Consider the following 23,741-nt stretch of genomic DNA (forward strand, 5'->3'; position numbering starts at 1 on the left):
TTTTTCATTTGCTGTCCTCCTCTCACCCCTCCATTTGCCCCTCTGACTCCATCCTATCTCCCGATCTCCCTTATGCCCACTTTCATTCCCCTACCTTATTCATCTCCTTAACCTCTCACACCCTGTATTCCCCCAATTTTTTTTTAAAAAAGGTCCAAAAAACTGCCACCGTGGCTAAACAGAGTAAAAGAGGAGGTTACAGGCAAAAAATCATCCTATAAAATTTTGAAGTCAGCTACTAATGAGGAAAATAGAAAGGAGCATAAATTCTGGCAAGTCAAGTATAACAGTATTATAATGCAGGCCAAGAAAGAATTCAAAGAGCAACTAACTAAAGACACAAAAACTAACAGCAAACATTTTTTAAGTACATCAGAAGCAGGAAGCCCACCAAACAGTCGGGGGGGCCACTGGGTGATCAAGATGTTAAACAAGCACTCAAGAAATACAGAGCCATTGCAGAAGAGTTAAATGAATTATTTGCATTGGTCTCCATTGAAGAGGATATGGGGGAGATCCCCGTATCTGAGCCATTTTTTTTTGGTGACAGATCTGAGGCACTCTCCCAGATTGAGGTGTCAATACAGGAGGTTTTGGAACAAATTGATAAAATTAAATAATAGTAAGTCACCAGGACCAGATGGTATTCACCCAAGAGTTCTGAAGGAATTCCAATATGAAATTACAGAACTACTAATTATGGCATGTAATTTATTGCTTAAATCAACCTCTGTACCAGATTACTGGGGGACAGCTAACGTAACACTGACTTTTTAAAAAGGCTCCAGATGCTATACTGGCAATTACAAGCCAGTGAAGCTAACTTCAGTACCAGGCACATTGGTTTTAACTATAGTCAAGAACACAATTTATCACACACATAGATAAATATGATATGTTGGGAAAGAGTCAGCACCGCTTCTGTAAAGAGAAATCATACCTAGCCATTCTATTAGAATTCTCTAAGGATATCAACAAGCATGTGGACAAGGGTGATCCAGTTGATATATTGTACGTGGACTTTCAGAAAAACTTTGACAAGGTCCCTCATCAAAACAGACAATATCATAAAATACTGCATGCAGGTCCGGATGCCCCATCTCAAAAAAGATATATTGGAATTGGAAAAGGTACAGAAAAGGGCAACAAAAATGATTAGGAGTATGGAACAGCTTCCATACGAGGAGAGATGAAAAAGACTGGCACTGTTCATCTTAGAAAAGAGATGACTGGGGGGTGGAGGTATAGTAGAAGTCTATAAAATCATGAGTTGTATGGAGAAAGTGAATAGGGAACATATAACACGAGAACCAGAGGTCACTCAATGAAATAAAGGTTTAAAACTAATGAAAGGAAGTACTTCTTTCACATAACGCACAGTCAATCTGTGGAACTCGTTGCCAGGGGATATTGTGAAGGCCAAAAGTATAAATGGGTTAAAAAAAGAATTAGATAAGTTCATGGAGGATAGGTCCATCAATGGAAATTAGTCAAGATGGTCAGGGATGCAACCCCAGGCTTCAGATGTCCCTAAACATCTGACTGCCAGAAGCTAGGATTGGACAACACTTGAAATTTCCCTGATCTATTCATTCCCTCTTAAGCATTTGGCACTGGTCAGTGTCAGAAGACAGGATACTGGATTAAATGGACCATTGGTCTGACCCAGTATGGCTGTTCTTATGTTCTTATATTCTGGTTCTTTGCTCTTCACACAAGCATGCTTTTGTCTTTCCTATCTAAAAAAATCCACCCCTTGACCCCACTTGCCTCTCTAACTAATACTGACCCATTTCCCTTCTCCCTTCTGTCTCTAAACTCATTGAACACACTGTTTACAATTGCTGTCTGGAGTTCCTTGCCTCCAATTCCTCCTAGACTCTCCTTAGTTTGGCTTCTGCCCTTTGCACTCAACTGAACCCACTCTCACCAAAGACTCTGATGACTTCTTCCAAGTCAAAGCCAGATCCACTACTCCATCCTCATCCTCCTTATAACCTGATAACCCACCTTTGAACACCATCAACAGTGCTCTTCTTTTTGAAATCTTATCTTCCCTTGGCTTCCATCTTACCTTCCATGTCCTCTCCTGGTTCTCCTCCTACCTCTCTAATCATTCCTTCAGCCTGTCCTTCAGAAGATCCTCCTCTTCCTTCAACTTTCTATGGAAGTTCCACAGGGCGGGCCTTTGTCCCTTTTTCTTCTCCCTCTACACCTTATCTATAGGCAATCTCACCTGCAAACACAAATTCAGCTACCATCTCTATGCTGATGACTGCAATGGGAATTGTGGTGCTCTAGAGTGAAATTCACTCCCCTGCAGAGACCCAGCACAAGGCCTGGGCATTATTTATGGTGAGGCATTGCTTTGAGTAAAGTTACAGCTGAACCCTGTGGGTATGTACTCTACACGGCTCTCTACATGCCCAAGCAATGCCACCCGTCTACACTGCCACCCGTCTACACTGCGGTTTTTATCATTATAGTGTTCCGCTGTCTCCCCACTGCCAGAGCCTTTCCACGCCACAAGAAGAGGCTCCAGCAGCACAGAAAAGGTCCAGCAGCTCCCTCCTGCTGGAGACTTTCCCCACCACAGGGAAAGACCCCGGCAATGGAAAAAGGCTTTGGCAGAGGAAAGCAGTTGGGAAAGGCTCCAGCAGCTCTCCACTGCTGGAGTCTTTCCCCACTGCCTCACCCTGCCAGAGCCTATCACTGCTGGGTGTTAGCTACAGACCGCAGCATGGACCCAGCCTGCCTTTCAACACAGTGTGTAGTTACACGTACACTGTATGCCTCTGCCAGTGGTGTGCAGTGTAGACGTAGCCTTAAGTAGTACTTAAGCAGTGCATGGGCCTTGTACTGGACATGTGCACAAGGGCAACTTTAACGTTGGAGGAGACTTGAAGGTGATTTCAGTCCTGAAATCAATGGAACTTTTGCCACTGACTTCAACAGGAGCAGGATCAAGCCCTCAGTGAGGGCTTCTTCATAAAGATGGAGTAATTGGAAAATTGTTTTGCTTGTTTTTAAATAAAATATCATTAGATTGCTTGAAATTTATGAAGAATCCTTGAAAAACAAATGTCCTTATTCACCCGGCAAAACACTGATTTAAAAAAAAATAGTCAATTTCAAATAACTGCAGGATACTGCAATTTTTTTAACGGACATAAATCTTTCTACTCCTGTACATACCTGCAGTAGCTGCTCGTCAGACTTTTCCAACTGCCTATAAATAATCCCTAGTGACCGCTAGAATGGTCTTGTTATGCCTTTCTCATTCAGTTGTGCCATGCATCTGACAAATCTAAACACAGAGTACTTTCATCCCAGAATCCTTGCACATTATTTGCTGTAGAGTTAGCCTGCATGGGAATTAGATTTTCTTTTTGTTTCTCTGTTGACATGGGATAAAAATACTCACAATAAAGTGTTTAAAAAATAGGACTTAATATGACTGCTGTGTATCTTTGGGGGAAAAAAATTAAGGTTATTGCCATATTTTTCTATAACTGGATTCCAGTGGCAGCAAGCAGAGACCAAACCAGACAGTTTTAACTGTCAGTCTTCCAAACACATGATGAAAGGTCCTCTGAGTAGTAATTGTCTAAGTGGAATGGTCTCAGGTTATTGTGTAACTTCTTCATATGTGGTATTGTAGCTTTATTATGAAATGATTTAATCTTTTTCCCCCCGTTCTTGTTTCCCTTACTGCTCAATACAGAGGGAGCTTCCAAAGTTGCCATCTGATACAGACTCAAGAGGCTCAGTTTTCCTTTTGGGTTATTATGAGTCAAACACAATAGGATGTAATCTGATTACTGCAAAGGCAGGAAATAAACTCCTCCCTCTCCAAACCACGTACCACACTGAACTGACAGTTCTGTGCATTAAGGGTCTTTGCTTGCTAGTTTGTTTTTTGCTTTCCACTAGAGAATCATTACTGAAGGATGGACCATCGGTCCAAGATGGTATAGTCACTCCTAAGTCTAAAGTGAGTGCAGCAACAGCGCTGTAAAATTCATTCTTCCCGGAAGAAACCTAGATTGTTCAGCTGAATTAAAATGAAGTTAATTTGCTGCTACTTAGACACTGAAAAGGCTTCCAAGATCAATGGTAAAATCCTGGCCCCACTAAAGTCAATGGGAAAGATTACACCCCAAGACAGAACAGAATTGGAGGCCCAAACGCTTATTCCCATAAGTGGGCCTTACTCCCAGGAGTGGTCCTATTTAATCCAATGGGACTATTCATGTGAATAAGGTGACTCATGTGAGGAAAAGTTAGCAAATTGGGTCCCAAGTTTGTATGCTTGAATGCAATACTCTTTTTATTGGCTATATTTTTTGTTGTCTTCATTATTCTTTTTATTTATATAAATAAAGAGTATAAATTAATTGCCCCATTTTGTTGCAGTCGTAAAATGTTCTTATACCTTTGATCTGCCACATTTGTCAGCTCCTTTGTGTGTGGGCTTAATTGTGGAAATATGTTTTAATTCATTGCCCGCTAATCCAATTGTTTTGTTTAGAAATCTTCCAGCTGGATTCTATGGGAAGATATAAAAATAAATGGGAAAAATATAAATATGAGGAGCAGTTTATGTGCATTATTATTTATTACTATGTACTAAAAGAAATCTCAAGTAGCACATTTTCAGTTGCACCAAAGCCACACATAAGATTTTGATATATTTCAAAAAATGAAAAATAATAAAGAAAGAAAAGAATTAGGGAATTGATCTAGAATTCCAGAAATAGGATTGTTTTTAAAGGCACTGATGTCTGAATATTCCAAAGTCTTTCATGGGGCCCAATCATGCATCTGATCTGCACTTACAACTCTCATCAATGTCAATGGTAATTCCACAGCTGGAACACTTGCAGGATATTTTCAAAGATAGTGAGCAGACCATTAATATGGCCCATATCCAGCAGTCCTTTCTTAGGCAACACTACCATTGACAGTAGTGCAAGTTTTGCCTGGGGAAAGATGCAGGACTTGGCCAAAGATAAGTAGATTATTAAGATCTTATCCACCTTTGAAAAGAACTCTTAACAGCATTTATATTTGGCTATGTACAGTACTATATGCAATATTCAGAGCCGAAACCTGCATTGGTTTATACAATTCATAAACAGGCACACTGGCTGAAAATGACATTTGTGCAGAGGGGCAGCACAAGGTTGGTGCACCACTTAAATGCTCCAAATGGTTTTACATGGTGCTGGCCCTCTGCCCAAGGTGGGATTTCACCAGTAGCGCATATGCAGCCCACTTGTGGTATTTGACTACTGCAGGCATGGTAAGGTCATTCAGAATCCTTCATGTTCACATATGGCATGCTGAACCCAGCTCCTACACACTCAGTTTCTACTACAGGAGGAGACTCTGTGATGGGAGCTTAATCATCCAAGGATCATGAATATGTCAGAGTGCCTCATTTTGGACCCAACACTGTTCTCTACACCTGACAGCTGTGGAAAATATGCTTACACCACATTCACAATATTACTATAAAACCTAGAGAAATGCAGAAATATCTGCCCTTAGGACATGGAACTGGGACACTGTTTGGTTGCCCATATAAGGGTGGTCTATACACATATATACTGAATACGTTTTGCAGTGATAGCTGGATGCAAAGATTCTAATAGATTTTTAAAAAATTACTTTATGGTAATGAGTAAAATTCTTTAGTTCTTTGATATTTTTGTATCATATATAGATATCAAATAAAGATAGCTATACTATAGTCCGATGGTTGAGAATTTATTTTTGAGTAAGGTAAAGCTTCACATTGCTAACTTGTTGTAATCTTTACTTTTCTGTGTTTTAATTCTTAAAGTTCTGAGGCAATACAACCCCTATTTTTAAAGATAATGAGCAAGTATTACGCTGCATAATGACTCAGAGTTGTTATATAGATGTAGCCTCAATCAAAATAATCCCCTATTTCACTGTAATATTGACACTTGCCTTAAAAGAACCTCCCTCCTTTTACCTCTCCCTCTTCACCCACACAGAAAAAGCTGAAGGTGTACTGCAAAGCTTTAAAAGATAAAGACAAAATATTGTTTAAGCTCACAAATTGTGCAACAATATACACCAGATTTTCAAACCAAATGGCAAACAATTGCATGCATATAATTGTGCAACCTACTCAAAATGCAAACACAAACCTGATATTTGTGCACAAACCACTGGCCTGACTGGCTCTGGCATAATCATATAGCCAATCTGCAGGCATGCATTGGATACCTGAGTCCATAAATTAGGCACCTGCCTCTGTTTGACTATCTGCCTCAATATGTTTAGGCTAAACTGACAACACATGAAAAATTAAAACTAGATCTTCCAAAAATCAACTCTTTCCGCTAATATTTATCTGCCTGAGTGTATGGTTGTGTGGTCTGCCATCACTAACACCTAAAACAGTGGTCCTTACACTGGTTCAGATGTTAAGTGATTTCAACAGCTCTGTTAGGGGAAACACAGATTACTGAACTCAGGACATAGCAGGCAGGTAAAAGAAGGATTGATTTTCATATATTTTGTTTTAAAATGAAATGCATTTATAATCTTTTAAACTACATTTTCAATAGACTTAGTATTTGTGAAATTTGCTGGAGCATCAGCTCTGGAGACTGAAATTCACTATTTATCCTTATGCCAGGCAGAGCACACACTGTAGTGCAAGCAACCCCTGCACTGCCACACCATTATGTCTCAATCCTGACCTAGAGGGATTAAAGGAATCCTTGGCTTCGCAGCTGTGACTGCCAATCAGGGTTCCAAACGTGATGACAGGTTTTGGATGTGGTCATTTGTCCATTACAAAATGGACTGAAGCCTCCAATCTATTTCACATAAATGACTGAACAGCCACCACATAGTAATGACTTGCTCACTAATAGCCTGGGCTAGATTTGAATTAGCAATCTAGTGGGAAGGGCTCCATATTTCATTACGCATTTGTACTTTGTGTGCCTATGTGGTGTTATTAAGCTTTTGCGGTTCACTTTTAAAATAAACAGAACTAAACTCTATATTCATAAATGTGATTAGCTCCTTCGATTTCTGCATGTAGTATTTGTAAAGGGGAGTAGGACAGGCAAAGAGAATCACAAGAATTCTGGATAGCTAATATATTTAAATATTTTAAATATAAACACAAGTGTTTTTAAAGATTATATAGTTTAAGACACAATCATTTCATTTTGGGGAAAATATACTGATAGGTAATCCTCTGAATTCAGCATAAGGACTATGGAGAGAAAGGATGTTTTGTTGTAGGGAATAGCATGATGGGGGCAGCAAGGATGCCGTAACCCTCACCTGGAACCCTAATCATCTTGCAAAAACATCCATCTTTTTTGAAGGAATGTTTAACTTAGTTGGTGTTTGTACATAGCTGTTTGTGCTGCACTCTGTATCAAAGCAAATTGACCATCATCCTCACCCATTCCTCAGGAAAAATAAAACAAGAACAGCACAGCGATGCTATTAGCAAACGTATATGTCTCCTTCTTGGGAGAAAACTATTCCTCTTCAGACCCTTCTTGATGAATCAGTTTTTGGCACATTGAACATATTCCAAAATCTGGGCTGGAATAAAGCAGCAAGCAGACTGTATTCTCTCTCTTGTTCTCTGGCATTTCCCTTTGTTTATTCCCCTTTTCAATGTTAGAGGAAGCCTGTGTGTTTAAGGCAAATTGTGTAATTGGGAGCTGATGTTGAAATTTGATGTGGCAATCAGGAATAGCGAAATACACACATGTACAGCCTAGGGTAACAAAACAAACAAACAAACTGGGCTGGGCCAGCGGGGTCACATGAAGACTTTTCTAATCTGGGAATTATTAATATGGTTTACTTCTCCAGGCAGGTGCTCAGAGGGCAGCCTTATGAAAACCTTAGATTACCCTCCCTGCAACTATGTCATCATGCTATTCTAGACTCCCTCCCATTCAAGTCTCAGTAATGGAGAACTGGGCACCTTGTACCAAACGGTTAAGCAATGGTTTGTGAGATTACACTCCTCAGAACCTCAAACTCCAGAACCCCCGTTGCAAGGAGGAGTACATGGCTGGGAATGTTTGCTCTCCTGTTTTAGATAGTGGGGCGCTGCCAGCATAGCAGCTGGAACTAGGGGTGCTGCCGCACCCATTGGCTTGAAGCGGTTTCCATTATACACACGGTTTACAGTTTGGTTCAATGGCTCTGGGCCCCCCCTCGAAACAAATTATTGCAGCGCCCCTGCCCAGCTCAGCTCGTTCATTTTGCAAAGCGGCCCCTTACCTTTGGCAATCAGCTCCTCCAGCTCTTGGTCGAAGCCCCGCCTGTGGCATTTCCTCCAGAGCCCCATGTTGGTGGAGTTGTACTGTCTGTTGCACTCATCGGCGGCGCTCATAGCAAAGAGCTGCCTCCTGTTCCTTGCCAAGAGGAGTTTCCCTTCCCAGCGGTCCAACCTAGATCTGCTGGCCCGCAGAGGCAGGTTGTTGTTGGAGTTGTAAATGAAGCCAGGGTCGTTTCTCCTGGTGGTGAAGCTTTTGCACCTCTCTCTGTGCTTCCTGGCGTCCGTTTCATACCAGTGGTCGGAGCAGATCGCCACAGCCAGCATGCCCAGGGCACACAAAGCTAGAGAGAGGCCAGCATAGAGCAGTAACCTTCCCGCAGCCATACCTCAGCTTCACAGCGACACCATGGACATCTTCACAACAGGCAAAGCCCTTCCACGCGAGACCCAGCGGAAGCCTCCAGGAGCAGCCGCTGGGAGTCCCTTGACAGCGCGTCTGTCTTCAATGTCAGCAACTCGGGCGGGTTCACATCCAAGCCGCTGGAGCCTGGAAAAGCTCGGCGAAGTTCTGGCCGGCCCTGGAGGCAATCCGGGCCGCTCACCCGCTTCTCTTATGGCTCCCCTCTTCCAGCGCAGAGCACGCCAAGTGCAGACCGGGCGAGGAAAGCTGAGCCTCCCACTTAAAAACAGAAGAGTGCCTGTACAGAGGTGTGTGGCCCCCGCCGTCTGTGGGTCAGGGCAAGGACTCTTCCCTCGCAGTGTCCTGCTCTAGCCGTAAGATCAGTCCACCAAGCTCCTTCGATCTGGCCAGCTGACGAAGACAAAACGGTCCCTTTAATAGCAGCGTGTGACCTGCAACATCCCAAGAGCACAGGGCAGAAGAGAAAAGTTCACCGGCTGGAAATCTTCGGATGTCAAGCAGCAGCCACAGCTATCCTGGTTGCAAGAATCAATGACTTGGCTTTTCTTTGTCAGTAGCTCGACAGGCGCCTCAGCTGGTTGGCTGGATGTTAGGGTCGAGAAGGGGAGGTGGAGAAGAAATGTGTTGTTTTAATTTCAATCCCTGGTCGGGGAAAGGGGGGGGATCCCTCCACTCCTAATTAGCGATCCACGCTCGCAGGCGTCTTTCCATTAGCAGACTCCATGGAGGTGTGCAGCCAGTGACATCTTTGTTTCAAAACCACCTCCGCCTCTGTCCCAGCCTCGCCATTCACTAGGTTTGTTTTGTTGTCGGTGGTGCTGTCATCAAGGCAACGTAATGGATCCGTTTCTTCCCTTGACTGGCTGAAGCTGGAGAGCAGCGACTCACCCACCGCACCGGGGTTCTGCTCGCTCATCTACAGTAGCGCAGCAGCCCCGCCGGTGCCCGGGACCCAGCGTGAGGCGGCTGGAGGGTGGGGGTTGGAAGAGATGCAGGATTCAGCACCATGGACCGTGCCAGCTTCCTTCAGGCAGCAATGAAATCAGTCCTAGACCCCCAGCCTTTTTTCTCCTCCTGTTGTTGCAAAGCGCCCTTTTTCACCGGGGCTTCAATTCCTTGGGCAAGGTTTTCCTAATACACGGGCACGTTCCCCATCTGCAAAATGCAGGCAGGCAGGGCTACGGCTGATTAAAAGGATGGTAGGGGGAAAACAACCAACCTAAGGGGGTGGGAAGGAAAACAGCCTCTAACAGTTGTCAGCAGCTTTCGATCTGCACCATTTCTCTGACATATGATCTCCACACAGGAGCCAAGATCTCTAGCTCAGCAGCTTCATGCGATTCCTATCCCCAGCATCAGCAGTTAGATATTCAGACATTTTTTCCCTTAAATTTCCATTCCCTTCTTTTCTAACGGGAGTAACTCACCCATCTCGCCGAGATCGGGAGCAACAGAAGGCGAGCTGGAGTCCGCGAGCTTTAGAAATCTCATTTCACCGTTTTCAACCCAAATAAGAGTGAATCCAATCTTCTGTACACCTGGGAATCATTCCTTGTTCAAACACTGAGCCCTGCAGCCTTGGCTAAAGCCTACAGACAGAGAATACAGAGCACTGAGCCAAAAGCCAGTGATGTCACCCATGCAACGTGAGACTCATTTCTTATTTCTCTAGCCTCCTTAAAGATAAACTGCACCACTTCATAGACAGGAAACATCGAAGTCTTGCTCTGTTATGGGGGGAAAAGGTAAAACCTGGATCTACCTGTACCCTGCCGGAGCCTGCTGATTTTAAACCACAAAGCCCTCAAATGGTGCCATCAAAATACACAAGTGTAGCCGTTTCTTACTGAACCAACAAAATCAACCCCCCCGAACATATCCCAGGGCATGAGCTCACCAAAATCCCGGATCCAACACCTGGATTCTACTGACTCCAGATAAATTTTGGCCCCAGTCCCAGTTATAATGTTGAAATGGAATACAAGTACAGTGGTTCCTACTACATCAAGAAATTCTGGACCCTGGCACATCCTGGAGCAAGCACACTGCAAAATCCCAAACCTGGCACATGGATCCAGGGGCGTTGGAACAATTTGTATAGTGGGGGTGCTGAGAGCCATTGAACCAAACTGTAAACCCTCTATATAATGGAAACCACTTTAAATCAGGGGGTGCAGTAGCACCCCCAGTACCCCTGGGTCTAGCACCTATGCATGGATCCATCCAATTTTATGCCCCCCAACAGAAAACAAGAACAGGCACACCTGCCTCAAAAAACCCAGACCATGATGCACCCCAGAGCAGAAGTATTGCAAAATCCTGGATCCAGACCGATCCTTGCAATTTTTGGCCCCAATACCCAAATTGTACAATCAAAAGAGACAGAACGTGCAGCCTTTTCCACTTTACAGGAATAATCGAGATTCTGCTGCATCATGGCCCCACCAGCACTGGAGAACGTAGATCTGGCACCTGGATCCTGCCAATTTTTAACAGCAACCCCTCAAATTCTACTGTCTAAATAGAAAAAGAAATGTAGCAGCTCCTAGTGCACCAAAAAAATTCAGATCCTGTTGCAAAGTGATACAGCCGCATGACAAAAATGTTGATCGAGCATCTGAATCCAGCTCGATTCTACCAAATTTGGCATTAAGCCAAAACAAATTGTACCCGCAAAAGAGACAACACATGTAGCATCTCCTGTTTAACCAGAAAAATCCAGATTCCAGTCCACTGAGACTTTCAAAGCAGCCTAGTGGATTTAGATACACATCTTACATTAATTTATGCTTAAAATTAATAAAATATGTGTTTAAATCATATGCGGTGTTTGGGAAATCACAACGGAAAGATGGTCATCTAAACCTACCTATAATGTGATCATCCACATCTGCTAGATCAGTTCCATTGCCAAATTTCAATATTATGGTATGACTGGTTGTTGGATGGTGTCTAGAAAGATCCCGATGTCAGATTAAGTTTGTTGTGGTTTCAGTGAAACAATACATTGGATAAAGATTTATCAGATGTAGAAATATGGCTCCCTTCACTGTTTATCTAGGTGAAAAATGGGCTAGACCATGTGGGATCCACATCCATATTTGGATTTTTCAGGTGATCGTGTTCCAGGATATATCAAGGTGTAACACTCTGTGCTCTTATGTTCACTCCTTTTACAAGATTATGATAAATTTTGTACAAAGTATGCCATGTGAGGTATCATTTGAAAACTCATAACTGGCTGTCCATTATTGTCCTGGTAAAATATCTATGGCAACATTGTGTGTAAAGTTATAAGGTTCCACTGTATGATATTACTAAAACATGTTCCAAATCTGGGGAGCAGTCACAAACCAGTTCCTCAGAGACAAAAGACTAGCCAATGCCTCAGCCAGGTATCAACAAAATCAAATGGACCATCACCTAGTTAAGTGGCCCTTCTTTGTCAGGAAGTGGATGTGGGCAAAAATCGACATCTTGTCAAAGAAACAGCTGGGGTTCCCGTCTACACAGACTTTGTCTCCTGAATGTCAGATGGAGATGATTCTCAAAGATGAGAAAGAACTATAAGAAGAGAGATGCCCCAAATTACCTTTCCCTTTCTCACTATTCACAGCATTGACAACACTTGAAGAACAACAGAAGCAGCATTGGACTGGGAGAAGGATCCTGACCTAAAGAATTCAGCCAGTAAGATTGCTACGACATGTGGTGAGAGAGGCTTTTTCTTTAAATCTACTTAGCTTGTTAAGTTAGAAATTAGTTGCAATTTAGTTTTATTTTTTTGTAACCAATTCTGACTCTTATGCCTCATTGCTTGTAGTCACTTAACATTTATCTTTCTGTAGATAATAAATTTGTTTTATTGTTTTACCTAAACCATTGTGTTTGGGTTCAAGCATTTGGGAAGCTCCATTTGGGATAACAGGATTTGTGCATATTATTTTCTATTAATAACATGACAGACTTTTTATGAACTTGTATTTTCCAGGAGAGAGCTGGGCAGCACATGACATACATTTCTGGGGGGAAGTCTGGGACTGGGAATTTGCTGGTGTTACTCTGTAGTATAATTCAAGGATGGCTGGCTATAGCAGTCTGTAGGGGCAAGGTTGTGGAAGATTGGCAAGGAGCTAAGTGGCAGACCACTTATGTGACTGAATGTAAGCGGAGGATGCAGGCAGTTCAATGAACTTTGTCTGACAAACCCTGCCAAAATATATCTTTGCATAGTTCAGCATATTTTTTGCCTGTAAACAAGTCAGTTTATATAACAAGCATAAATCATGAATGTAACCAGCTGTTGACCCAATGTAACCTTGAGATAAGCGCAGAGAATATAACAACACAGAGGACTCCCCCACAGCAGAGTCCTGCCTGGTCAGCTGTCCTGAATGGCCAGAGTCCCTGGCAGCCCTCCCCACGCCCTAGGCACTCCCCGTGCACATTGGAGCACAAGTTCTTCCTTCAATAAATCGTAGCTTGCTATTCTCAGGCCTGAGTGTCATCCTTTCTCTGGTATCTCCCCCGGCCTTGCAGGCACACACTCATACAATACAACTGCAAGTAACTTGGGGTGCTGGAGGCTGGCACCCAAATTGGAGAATTGAGGAGACACAGCTGTCCATCAGTTCAGATTGCACCCAGGGTAAAATCACACAGGGATCTGATTTTCATAATGGATGAGGAGCAGCTACACTTTTGGTCTCCACTAAGGGTATGCCTACACTACGAAATTAGGTCGAATTTATAGAAGTCGGTTTTGTAGAAAGCGTTTTTATACAGTCGAGTGCGTGTGTTCCCACACAAATGCTCTAAGTGCATGTAGTCGGCGGACTGTGTCCACAGTACCGAGGCAACCATCAACTTCAGGAGCTTTGCACTGTGGGTAGCTATCCCACAGTTCCCACAGTCTCGACCACCCATTTGAATTCTGGGTAGAAATCCCAGTGCCTGATGGGGCTAAAACATTGACGCGGGTGGTTCTAGGTACATATCGTCAGGCCCCCGTTCCCTCCCTCCCTCCATAAAAGCAAGGGCAGACAATCATTTTGCGCCTTTTTTCTTGAATTACCTGTGCAGACGCCATACCACGGCAAGTATGGAGCCCGCTCAGCTAACCGTCACCGTATGTCTCCTGGGTGCTGGCGGACGTGGTACTGCATTGCTACACAGCAGCAGTTTATTGCCTTTTGGCAGCAGACAGCGCAGTATGACTGGTAGCCGTCATCGACGTAGTCCTGGGTGCTCTTTTAATCGGGCGCCTGGGCAAACATGGGAGTGACTCAGCCAGGTCATTTCCCTTGTTTTGTCTCATGGCGATTGAGTCCTACCGGCAGTGCACTGTCTTTTAATCTGCAGCTAGCAGAAGACGATGGCCAGTAGTCATACTGCACCGTCTTCTGCCAAGCACCCAGGAGGTGATGATGACTAGCGGTCGCACTGCACAGTCTGCTGCCAGCATGATGTATAAAGATAGATGAAGTGGCTCAAAACAAGAAATAGACCAGATTTGTTTTGTATTCATTTTCTCCTCCCTCCCTCTGTGAAATCAACGGCCTGCTAAACCCAGTTTTGAGTTGTATCCTTGAGGTTTTGAGTTCTATCCTTGAGGCGGCCATTCAGTTTCTCGCAAAGCCACCCCCTTTGTTGATTTTAATTCCCTGTAAGCCAACTCTGTAAGCCATGTCGTCAGTCGCCCCTCCCTCTATCAGGGCAACAGCAGATAATCGTTCTGCACCTTTTTTCTGTGCAGACTCCATACCACGGCAAGCATGGAGCCTGCTCAGATCACTTTGGCAATTAGGAGCACATTAAACACCACACGCATTATCCAGCAGTATATGCAGCACCAGAATCTGGCAAAGTGAAACTGGGTGAGTAGGCGACGTCAGCGCGGTGACGAGAGTGATGAGGACATGGACACAGACTTCTCTCAAAGCACGGGCCCAGCCAATGTGGGCATCATGGTGCTAATGGGGCAGGTTCATGCAGTGGAATGATGATTCTGGGCTCGGGAAACAAGCACAGACCGGTGGGACCGCATTGTGTTGCAGGTCTGGGATGATTCCCAGTGGCTGCGAAACTTTCGCATGCATAAGGGCACTTTCATGGAAATTTGTGACTTGCTTTCCCCTGCCCTGAGGCACAAGAATACCAAGATGAGAGCAGCCCTCACAGTTGAGAAGCGAGTGGCAATAGCCCTGTGGAAGCTTGCAACGCCAGACAGCTACCAGTCAGTCGGGAATCAATTTGAAGTGGGCAAATCTACTGTGGGGGCTGCTGTGGTGCAAGTAGCCAATGCAATCAAAGATCTGCTGATATCAAGGGTAGTGACCCTGGGAAATGTGCAGGTAATAGTGGATGGCTTTGCTGCAATGGGATTCCCTAACTGTGGTGGGGCCATAGATGGAACCCATATCTCTATTTTGGCACCGGAGCACCAAGCCAGTGAGTACATAAACCGCAAGGGATACTTTTCAATAGTGCTGCAAGCACTGGTGATCACAAGCAACGTTTCACCAACATCAACGTGGGATGGCCGGGAAAGGTACATGATGCTCGCATCTACAGGAACTCTGGTCTGTTTCAAAAGCTGCAGGAAGGGACTTTCTTCCCAGACCAGAAAATAACATCGTTGGGGATGTTGAAATGTCTATAGTTATCCTTGGGGACCCGGCCTACCCCTTAATGCCATGGCTCATGAAGCCATACATAGGCAGCCAGGAGAGTAGTCAGGAGCTGTTCAACTACAGGCTGAGCAAGTGCAGAATGGTGGTAGAATGTGCATTTGGACGTTTAAAAGCATGCTGGCGCAGTTTACTGACTCGGTTAGACCTCAGCGAAACCAATATTCCCACCGTTATTACTGCTTGCTGTGCGCTCCACAATATATGTGAGAGTAAGGGGGAGACATTTATGGCGGGGTGGGAGGTTGAGGCAAATTGCCTGGCTGCTGGTTACGCACAGCCAGAAACCAGGGCGGTTAGAAGAGCACAGGAGGGTGCAGTGCGCATCAGAGAAGCTTTGAAAACCAGTTTCATGACTGGCCAGGCTACGGTGTGAAAGTTCTGTTTGTTTCTCCTTGATGAAACCCCCCACCCCTTGGTTCACTCTACTTCCCTGTAAGCTAACCACCCTCCCCACCTCCCTTCGATCACCGCTTGCAGAGGCAATAAAGTCATTGTTGCTTCACATTCATGCATTCTTTATTAATTCATCACACAAATAGGGGGATAACTACCAAGGTAGCCCAGGAGGGGTGGTGGAGGAGGGAAGGACAAGGCCACACAGCACTTTAAAAGTTTAAAACTTATTGAATGCCAGCCTTCTGTTACTTGGGCAATCCTCTGGGGTGGAGTGGCCGGGTGGCCGGAGGCCTCCCCAACGTGTTCTTGGGCGTCTAGGTGAGGAGGCCATGGAACTTGGGGAGGAGGATGGTTGGTTACACAGGGGCTGTAGTGGTAGTCTGTGCTCCTGCTGCCTTTCCTGCAGCTCTACCATACGCTGGAGCATATTAGTTTGATCCTCCAGCAGCCTCAGCATTGAATCCTGCCTCCTCTCATCACGCTGCCACCACCTTTCAGCTTCAGCCCTCTCTTCAGCCCGCCACCTCTCCTTCCGGTCATTTTGTTCTTTCTGCACTCTGACATTGTCTGCCTCCATGCATTCGTCTGTGCTCTGTCAGCGTGGGAGGACAGCATGAGTTCAGAAAACATTTCATCGCGAGTGCATTTTTTTCGCCTTCTAATCTTCGCTAGCCTCTGGGAAGGAGAAGATCCTGTGATCCTTGAAACACATGCAGCTGGTGGAGAAAAAAAAGGACAGGGGTATTTGAAAAGACATATTTTATAGAACAATGGGTACACTCTTTCATGGTAAATCTTGCTGTTAAGATTACATACATAGCACATGTGCTTTCGTTACAAGGTCGCATTTTGCCTCCCCCCACCGCATGGCTAACAGAGGGGAACATTCCTGTTCAGCCATAGGCAAACAGCCCAGCAGGAACAGGCACCGCTGAATGTCCCCTTAAGAAAAGCACCCTATTTCAACCAGGTGACCATGAATGATATCACTCTCCTGAGGATAAGACAGAGAGATAAAGAACGAATGTTGTTTGAATGCCAGCAAACATATACTGCAATGCTTTGTTCTACTATGATTCCCGAGTACGTGCTACTGGCCTGGAGTGGTAAAGTGTCTTACCATGGTGGATGGAATAAGGCTGCCTGCCCCAGAAACCTTTTGCAAAGGCTTTGGGAGTATATCCAGGAAAGCCACGAATGCAAGGGCAAATTAATCATTAAACATGCTGGCTTTTAAACCTTTTATAGTATTTTAGAAGGCACACTCACCAGAGGTCCCTTCTCCGCCTGGTGGGTCCGGGAGGCAGCCTTGGGTGGGTTCGGGGGGTATTGGCTCCAGGTCCAGGGTGAGAAACAGTTCCTGGCTGTTGGGAAAACCGGTTTCTCTGCTTGTTTGCTGTCAGCTATCTACAACCTCCTCCTCATCATCTTCCTCATCCCCAAAACCTGCTTCCGTCTTGCTTCCATCTCCATTGAAGGAGTCAAACAATACGGCTGGGGTAGTGGTGGCTGAACCCCCTAAAATGGCATGCAGCTCATCATAGAAGCGGCATGGTTTGGGCTCTGACCAGGAGCGGCCGTTCGCCTCTCTGGTTTTCTGGTAGGCTTTCCTCAGCTCCTTAAGTTTCACGCAGCATTGCTTCGGGTCCCTGTTATGGCCTCTGTCCTTCATGCCCTGGAGATTTTCACAAATGTTTTGGCATTTCAAAAACTGGAACGTAGTTCTGATAGCACGGATTCCTCTCCCCATACAGCAATCAGACCCCGTACCTCCCGTTGGGTCCATGCTGGAGCTCTTTTGCGATTCTGGGACTCCATCATGGTCACCTCTGCTGATGAGCTCTGCATGGTCACCTGCAGCTTGCCATGCTGGCCAAAAAGAAAATTGAAATTCAAAAGTTCGCGGGCCTTTTCCTGTCTACCTGGTCAGTGCATCTGAGTTGAGAGTGCTGTCCAGAGCGGTCACAATGGAGCACTCTGGGATAGCTCCCAGAGGCCAATACCATCTAATTGCGTCCACAGTACCCCAAATTTGACCCAGCAAAACTGATTTCAGCGCTAATCCCCTTGTCGGGGGTGGAGTAAGGAAATCGATTTTAAGAGCCCTTTAAATCGAAAAAAAGCGCTTCATCATGTGGACGGGTGCAGGGTTACATCGATTTAACGCTGCTAAATTTGACCTCAATGCCTAGTGTAGACCAGGGCTTAGGCAGTAGAGTTTAGAGGGTTGTGGCCAAACATTTGCTGGATCATGAATGATTCAGATGTCAGCTATGTCTTTTTAGGTTGTTTTTGCATGGGGATGTGTAAGAACCTGGAATTTGCTGGTCAAAAAAGAGGAGCAACATATGTTGTCTATTTTGATGGAACAATGTGTTGCCATGGGGCCACAAATAATAGGATCCAGCAGGTGCTGGGTGTAAGGCAAGTGTCTTTTACAGTATTATTGAGCAGCGATACATGGGCGTCTGGATTTTTACAGTGCAGTTAGAGCAGCTATACTCCAGCTGCTGTTAGAATTTTGGGGTTTGGGCTAAAACAACCAACCTAGCAGAAGCCAAGTCCTAAATGCATGTTTTATGGTGCTGTTGCACCACTTTGAAACTAGGTGGTATGAAATGTTCACCCCACACAAGGTAGAGCAGATTAAATTAGGTTAGTTAACCTGACCAGCTCCACCTGGGGGAGTCGGGGCTTGACTGAGCTTGGCAGCTCAACTGAGAAGGAACAGGAAATATGGGGCTGCCATAAAGCCAGGAAGTTGGCAGCAGAAAGGGACTGCAGTGAAAGTATCCTGCAGTCTCTTCCTAGAAGGGAGGTGTGTTTGGGGCTATGGAGTTAAGTGGGCTGTCATTGGAGGAAGGAGTTTGAGTTGGTAAGCCTGGAGAGGGGGAGCCAGAAGCTGTAGGAAGGATTCCAGGGAAAGAGCAACAGAGTCCGAGAGCAGATTGCAGTTGCTAGATGTAGGGTCCTTGGAGTAGAAAGTGTGTCTGGGATCCCATACCACCCCCTGGGGAAGTGGCACAGACCAGGCAGTGGAGCAAAAGACTGCCTTGGATAGTCATCCATTGGGACTTTGATATCCTGGAAGGGCGAAACTGTAGTGACCTGGCTGGGGAGCCTAGTCACAAAGGAGTACCTCAAGTCCCAGGGGGACAGGGGGCATGGTGTGAGGAAAGGGGCATTGGAACAGCCAGAAGGCGGTGCCCTAGTGGTGAGTGGACTCTGTGACACAAGGTCTGGATTTTGTGGCGCATTGGGAGCTATTTTTTGCCTATTGAGACTGTGGAATTGGAGGATCAGGGTTAAAAATCCATTGTCCAGTTACTCAATCTCTGGATTTTTTTCCAGTGATATGGAGCCAAGATGCATCAGGGGCCACAAGAATAATCTAAAATAGGAACGTCTATATGTTTTCTATTTAGACATTAGAATTTGAGGCAAGGGGCCAAACTTTGGCAGGGCCCAGCAGGATCCATGTGCCAGACTTTGGTTTTTGTGACTCTCTTGCTCTTGGATGCATCAGGGGCTGGATTTAAAAAAAAAATTGCAGTTGGAGAGGCTAGACCTGTTCTCTATTTTGATCACCTACAATCTGGGGACTTGAGGCCAAAAACTAGCAGGATCCATCTAGATCTGTGTTTCAATTTTTTCCTTTCAAAGGCAAACTGGTGGCACTCTATGTGCAATTTTTTTGCTTGTATTTGTAGCACTGTCAGACAGCTATCTATATCCTCCTTCAAGACACTTTCAATATATAAATGTTCAGAAAAGTGTAGGGTTTCAGATTAACTTCAATTTAACTCTTAGAATTAAAAATTTTTCCCCATAGTCTCAGTCTTCTCAAAAGGGATAGAATACTGCTCAATGCAGACCTTACAAACATTTTCTTTGACTCCTCTCAAGATTATTATCGGCAGCCCCTTCTCAGCAGAAAGAGCTCATTTTTAAATTTTCTCCCTCCCACCTGCCTGCACATGACCAGGAGAAAAACAATCATTGCGGATCCTCTGATCAATGTAAACTGGGAGACCAATCTTAAAGAAGAATAGAAGAGTACATAGACTCCTTTGGATGCTATATACAAATGTTTCTATAAAGATGTAATTTGAAGAAATTATTAAAATGAAAGTTGAGGGATATGTTTGTGTAGATTACAATATCTATGAAAGGTTTCAGAGTAGCAGCCGTGTTAGTCTGTATTCACAAAAAGAAAAGGAGTACTTGTGGCACCTTAGAGACTAACTAATTTATTTGAGCATAAGCTTTCGTGAGCTGATGAAGTGAGCTGTAGCTCACGAAAGCTTAAGCTCAAATAAATTTGTTAGTCTCTAAGGTGCCACAAGTACTCCTTTTCTTTTTGCGAATATCTATGAAAGATAGACAAGATAAGGCACTGGTGCACTAAAAACCATGTCTGAAGGAACAGCCCAAAGATTCCATTCAGAACAAATTCGTTGTGACAAGCTGCCTGTATTACTGGTTAGACCTCACCACAGATGTTATCTTACAGATAATGACAGTCCATTCTCCCTCGCCTTGTAGGACTGTTTCAGTTCTCCTTAGCATCCTTTAGCCACAGCAGCCTAATGCCTTTCAAGAAAACATCAGTTACAAAGAGAGGCCCTACTGAGGGGCATTCAAGCATTTTGGGGTCAGGGTGGGGGAAGGGCAGGGTTGCTTGGAGAATCAATTGCAATTTTCTTTTCTTCATATTTTAAAATCAAAATGACGTCCACCATATTTTTTCCTCATCTTCCTTCTGTCTTTTTTAAGAAAGAGAGTTCAGTGCCATCTAGTGGGGGAGGGGATCAAACAGCTCAATACGTGTTCCTGTTCATACATATCTGTGCTGCTAACTCAATTTATTCAGTGGAGAGAGCTGAGCCTTAGTAGTTCCCTTCTCCCTTTGGCAATTCTTTGTGCTACTAGCCTGGGCAGCATGTATAATAGGCTGCGGAAAGCAGTGCCTCCCCAAACAGCCCTATGTGGCCTAGCCCATGCTCCATCCCGAGGTCCCTCCTGCTGCTAGTTGCTATCTTCCAATACAAATCTTCAATCTGGTAACCAGGACTAGTATACTGCCCAAGAGGTTATGCAATTGCACATTCTGCACTCTACTTTTATGCAAAAGAGTCAGAAGACAAGTAAGCAAGCTGATATCAGGGATTTATTCAAAAAGCAGCTTCCAGAATATGTCATAGGGTCATTACAGATTCAGCCCAATCTCCTACACCTTCTACATCTACAATGATAATTGGTGTTGATAATGATGACCCTGAGGCACTGAAAGATCCTGAAGTGTGTTCTGAATCATCAAAGATTAAATTATGTACAATATAGTTTTAGTGTTGTGTCTTTTTAGTGATCTGTGTGTACGCCATGCGCTGCCCATAGTGATATGTAGTGTTATAAGATAACCTACTGTATAGAAAACTTTACCTGTATATACCTACTTGCTTCAAGAAACCCCAGCCACCCTGCAGTGCAGTAATCCTACTGGATTGTTGAGTACTTGTATACTATTTTATACTTTATTCATTTTATTGTATCCTTATTCTTTGAAAATTGGTATTCCATTGGTAAGTATAACTCTTAGTTAACAAAATTTTTTGACTAACTGGCACCCCACCTCCCTCATCCCCACAACATGCTAGATTACAAAACTTTTACTGTAGATCCAATTTTGCTCTAGTAAACTCATCTAATCCAGATAAATTCTACTAATGGTAAAGAAATTACTCCAGATTTTCACCAATGTAGATGAGCAAAATTTGACTGATGTTCCCAGGCAACAGATATATCATATTATTGCACAAATTAGAAACCTATCTATACTCACACACAGTTTCTCTACATCTGTAGATGTATTACATAAAAAAACCCCTATGTTAAGGGTTGCGAAATTAAACACCCAAATTAGGAAATGCCAGAATTAACACTACCTGTGCTACAGTAATTTACCCCCCATGTGTATGTCTGCACATTATGATAGCTTTTAACTACATGATCACATACAATTTTTTTCTACAGGACTCTTACCTTTTTCAATGAACAGGATAGATGGCACTCACTTAATGAACAGCTATTCACCACTTCTATTTATCCTTATCATTCGTTGTGTGGTCCTATGCATTGTTTAATGCACTGTCAAAAGCCGGCACTGAATACAGAATTATTCATTTCCTCATGGGCTTTTCTGTGGTCCTGTCAGTGTAGTGTCTTAAATTAATTAATGTTTGTAATTGTTACGCTGAGGTGGTACTATCCCCATTTTACACATTGGGAATTGAGACACGGAGATTAAAGCCAAAATTCTCAAGTGCCAACATATTCTGAGCATTAAGTTTGAGAAGCCTAGGGCTACATTTTTCAGAGTACTAGCATTTTATATTATCAGAGCACAGCTTTCATTGACCTCAGTTGCAGTTGTGAGTGCTCAGCACTTCTGCACATCAGACCCCATGTGTATCAAACTGGGTGCCAAGAAAATGAGGAACACACAGAGGCCACATATGAAAATGTTGGTTCATGTGACTTGCCCAGCCTCTCACAGGAACTCTGTGGCAGAGGCAGGGATAGAATCCAGTTCTCCAGGGCAGCATTCAATTGTCTTAACCATGTGACCATCCTTCCTCTTCCTGCAGTTCTCTGCCACGTTCCCTACACACCTTTCAACTTCAGCAACCAATGAATCAGGGTCCTACAGACAACAGCACATATGGTGAGAAGGGATTCCTACTCTTAAAGTTGGGCCTAACACACAGCTATTAAAGCTTGTTAGCAACTCCCACTGAATAATCCATAGCGCATCAATATTTGGTTCATATATCTGGTCTTATATTTCGTCTGCATCTGGTGAAAGGTCATTCTGTACCTCGCCATAGATGAGTGGTTGTTACTGATGGCTACTGTGACACTATTTTTTTTTCCAAAGGGACTCTTGGCCACAGATCATATCAACGATATTTCATGCATTAGTCCACGGAGAAATGGAGCCACAGCCTAAGCTTCACATTTTCTCCTAGGGATGAGCATATCACATCTGCATCATGCCTATGCCAACTCCAAGCTGCCAATTCAATTTACTGCTGCTGTTGGCAACAAAAGAAAGGCAAGGTTTTCTTGTTTGTTTTTAAATGTAATTCACAGAGGATCATGGAAAAAATCACAGGAGGGACTGGAAGAAAAGCCAGTTAACAAAACCAAAAACTAGCACCTGGCCTGAAAAGCATGTTCTCTAAAAAGTTCCTTAATTCTGAAGTAGGACTTAGAAGAGAGGCCTTGATCCTGTAGCCTGATCAATTATTACAATTATAAAATGTATAGAGGTGCAACAGGTACTTGTCTTGAATACCAAGTTCTTTTTCAGGTGGCTACTTAGTTAATTATGAAGATGAAATTGGTGAAGCACACACAGATGTTATGAGCTTTACTTAATACAAATAATTGAAATCATAGGAAAAATCAATATACATAAGTATAAGAATAAGATATACACTAAAGTGGTTTCCTGCATTGTTCATACTTAGTTTTTCACTGTGCATACTTATTTTCCTTTCATCTTTGTTTCTAAGAGTCTCCATAAAGTTGTAAGTGGAGATCACAGGAAGGCACTGGATCAGGCTTCCCCTGGTGCCCCAACAATAGGTTGCATAACTAAATCTTGTATACACCTCTTCTTATTTCATCCATGCATGTCTGGGACCATATATGATAAGGTTTCAGCCCCTGCCCATGTGTGCTATTCCAGCTAACCATAGTTAAACTTCCGACAACTGGCGCAACCCATTTGTGTTAATGTACCAATAGTTTTGATATGTGATTGCAGTTAGCTGCATGGCTACCTTATTGCAAAGGTACCCTAAGGTGCAACCATATGTTCGTTTGTAATTTACCTATTTATCATATAGTGCATTTCTAAACTATCACA

General features: G+C 43.9%; 1 protein-coding gene across 1 annotated transcript in view; it reads right to left on the minus strand.

Moving 5' to 3' along the window:
- Nucleotides 1-10,463, minus strand: part of TMEM178B (transmembrane protein 178B) — a 347,171-nt gene extending 336,708 nt beyond the window's left edge. Inside the window, exon 1 of the mRNA XM_038382440.2 lies at nucleotides 8,302-10,463. Coding sequence (XP_038238368.1) covers nucleotides 8,302-8,683 — 382 coding nt within the window. The 5' untranslated portion in view covers nucleotides 8,684-10,463. The remainder of the gene's footprint in view (nucleotides 1-8,301) is intronic.
- Between the last annotated feature and the right edge of the window lie 13,278 nt (nucleotides 10,464-23,741).

This window comes from Dermochelys coriacea, chromosome 1 (assembly GCF_009764565.3).
Source record: "Dermochelys coriacea isolate rDerCor1 chromosome 1, rDerCor1.pri.v4, whole genome shotgun sequence".
NCBI lineage: Eukaryota > Metazoa > Chordata > Testudines > Dermochelyidae > Dermochelys > Dermochelys coriacea.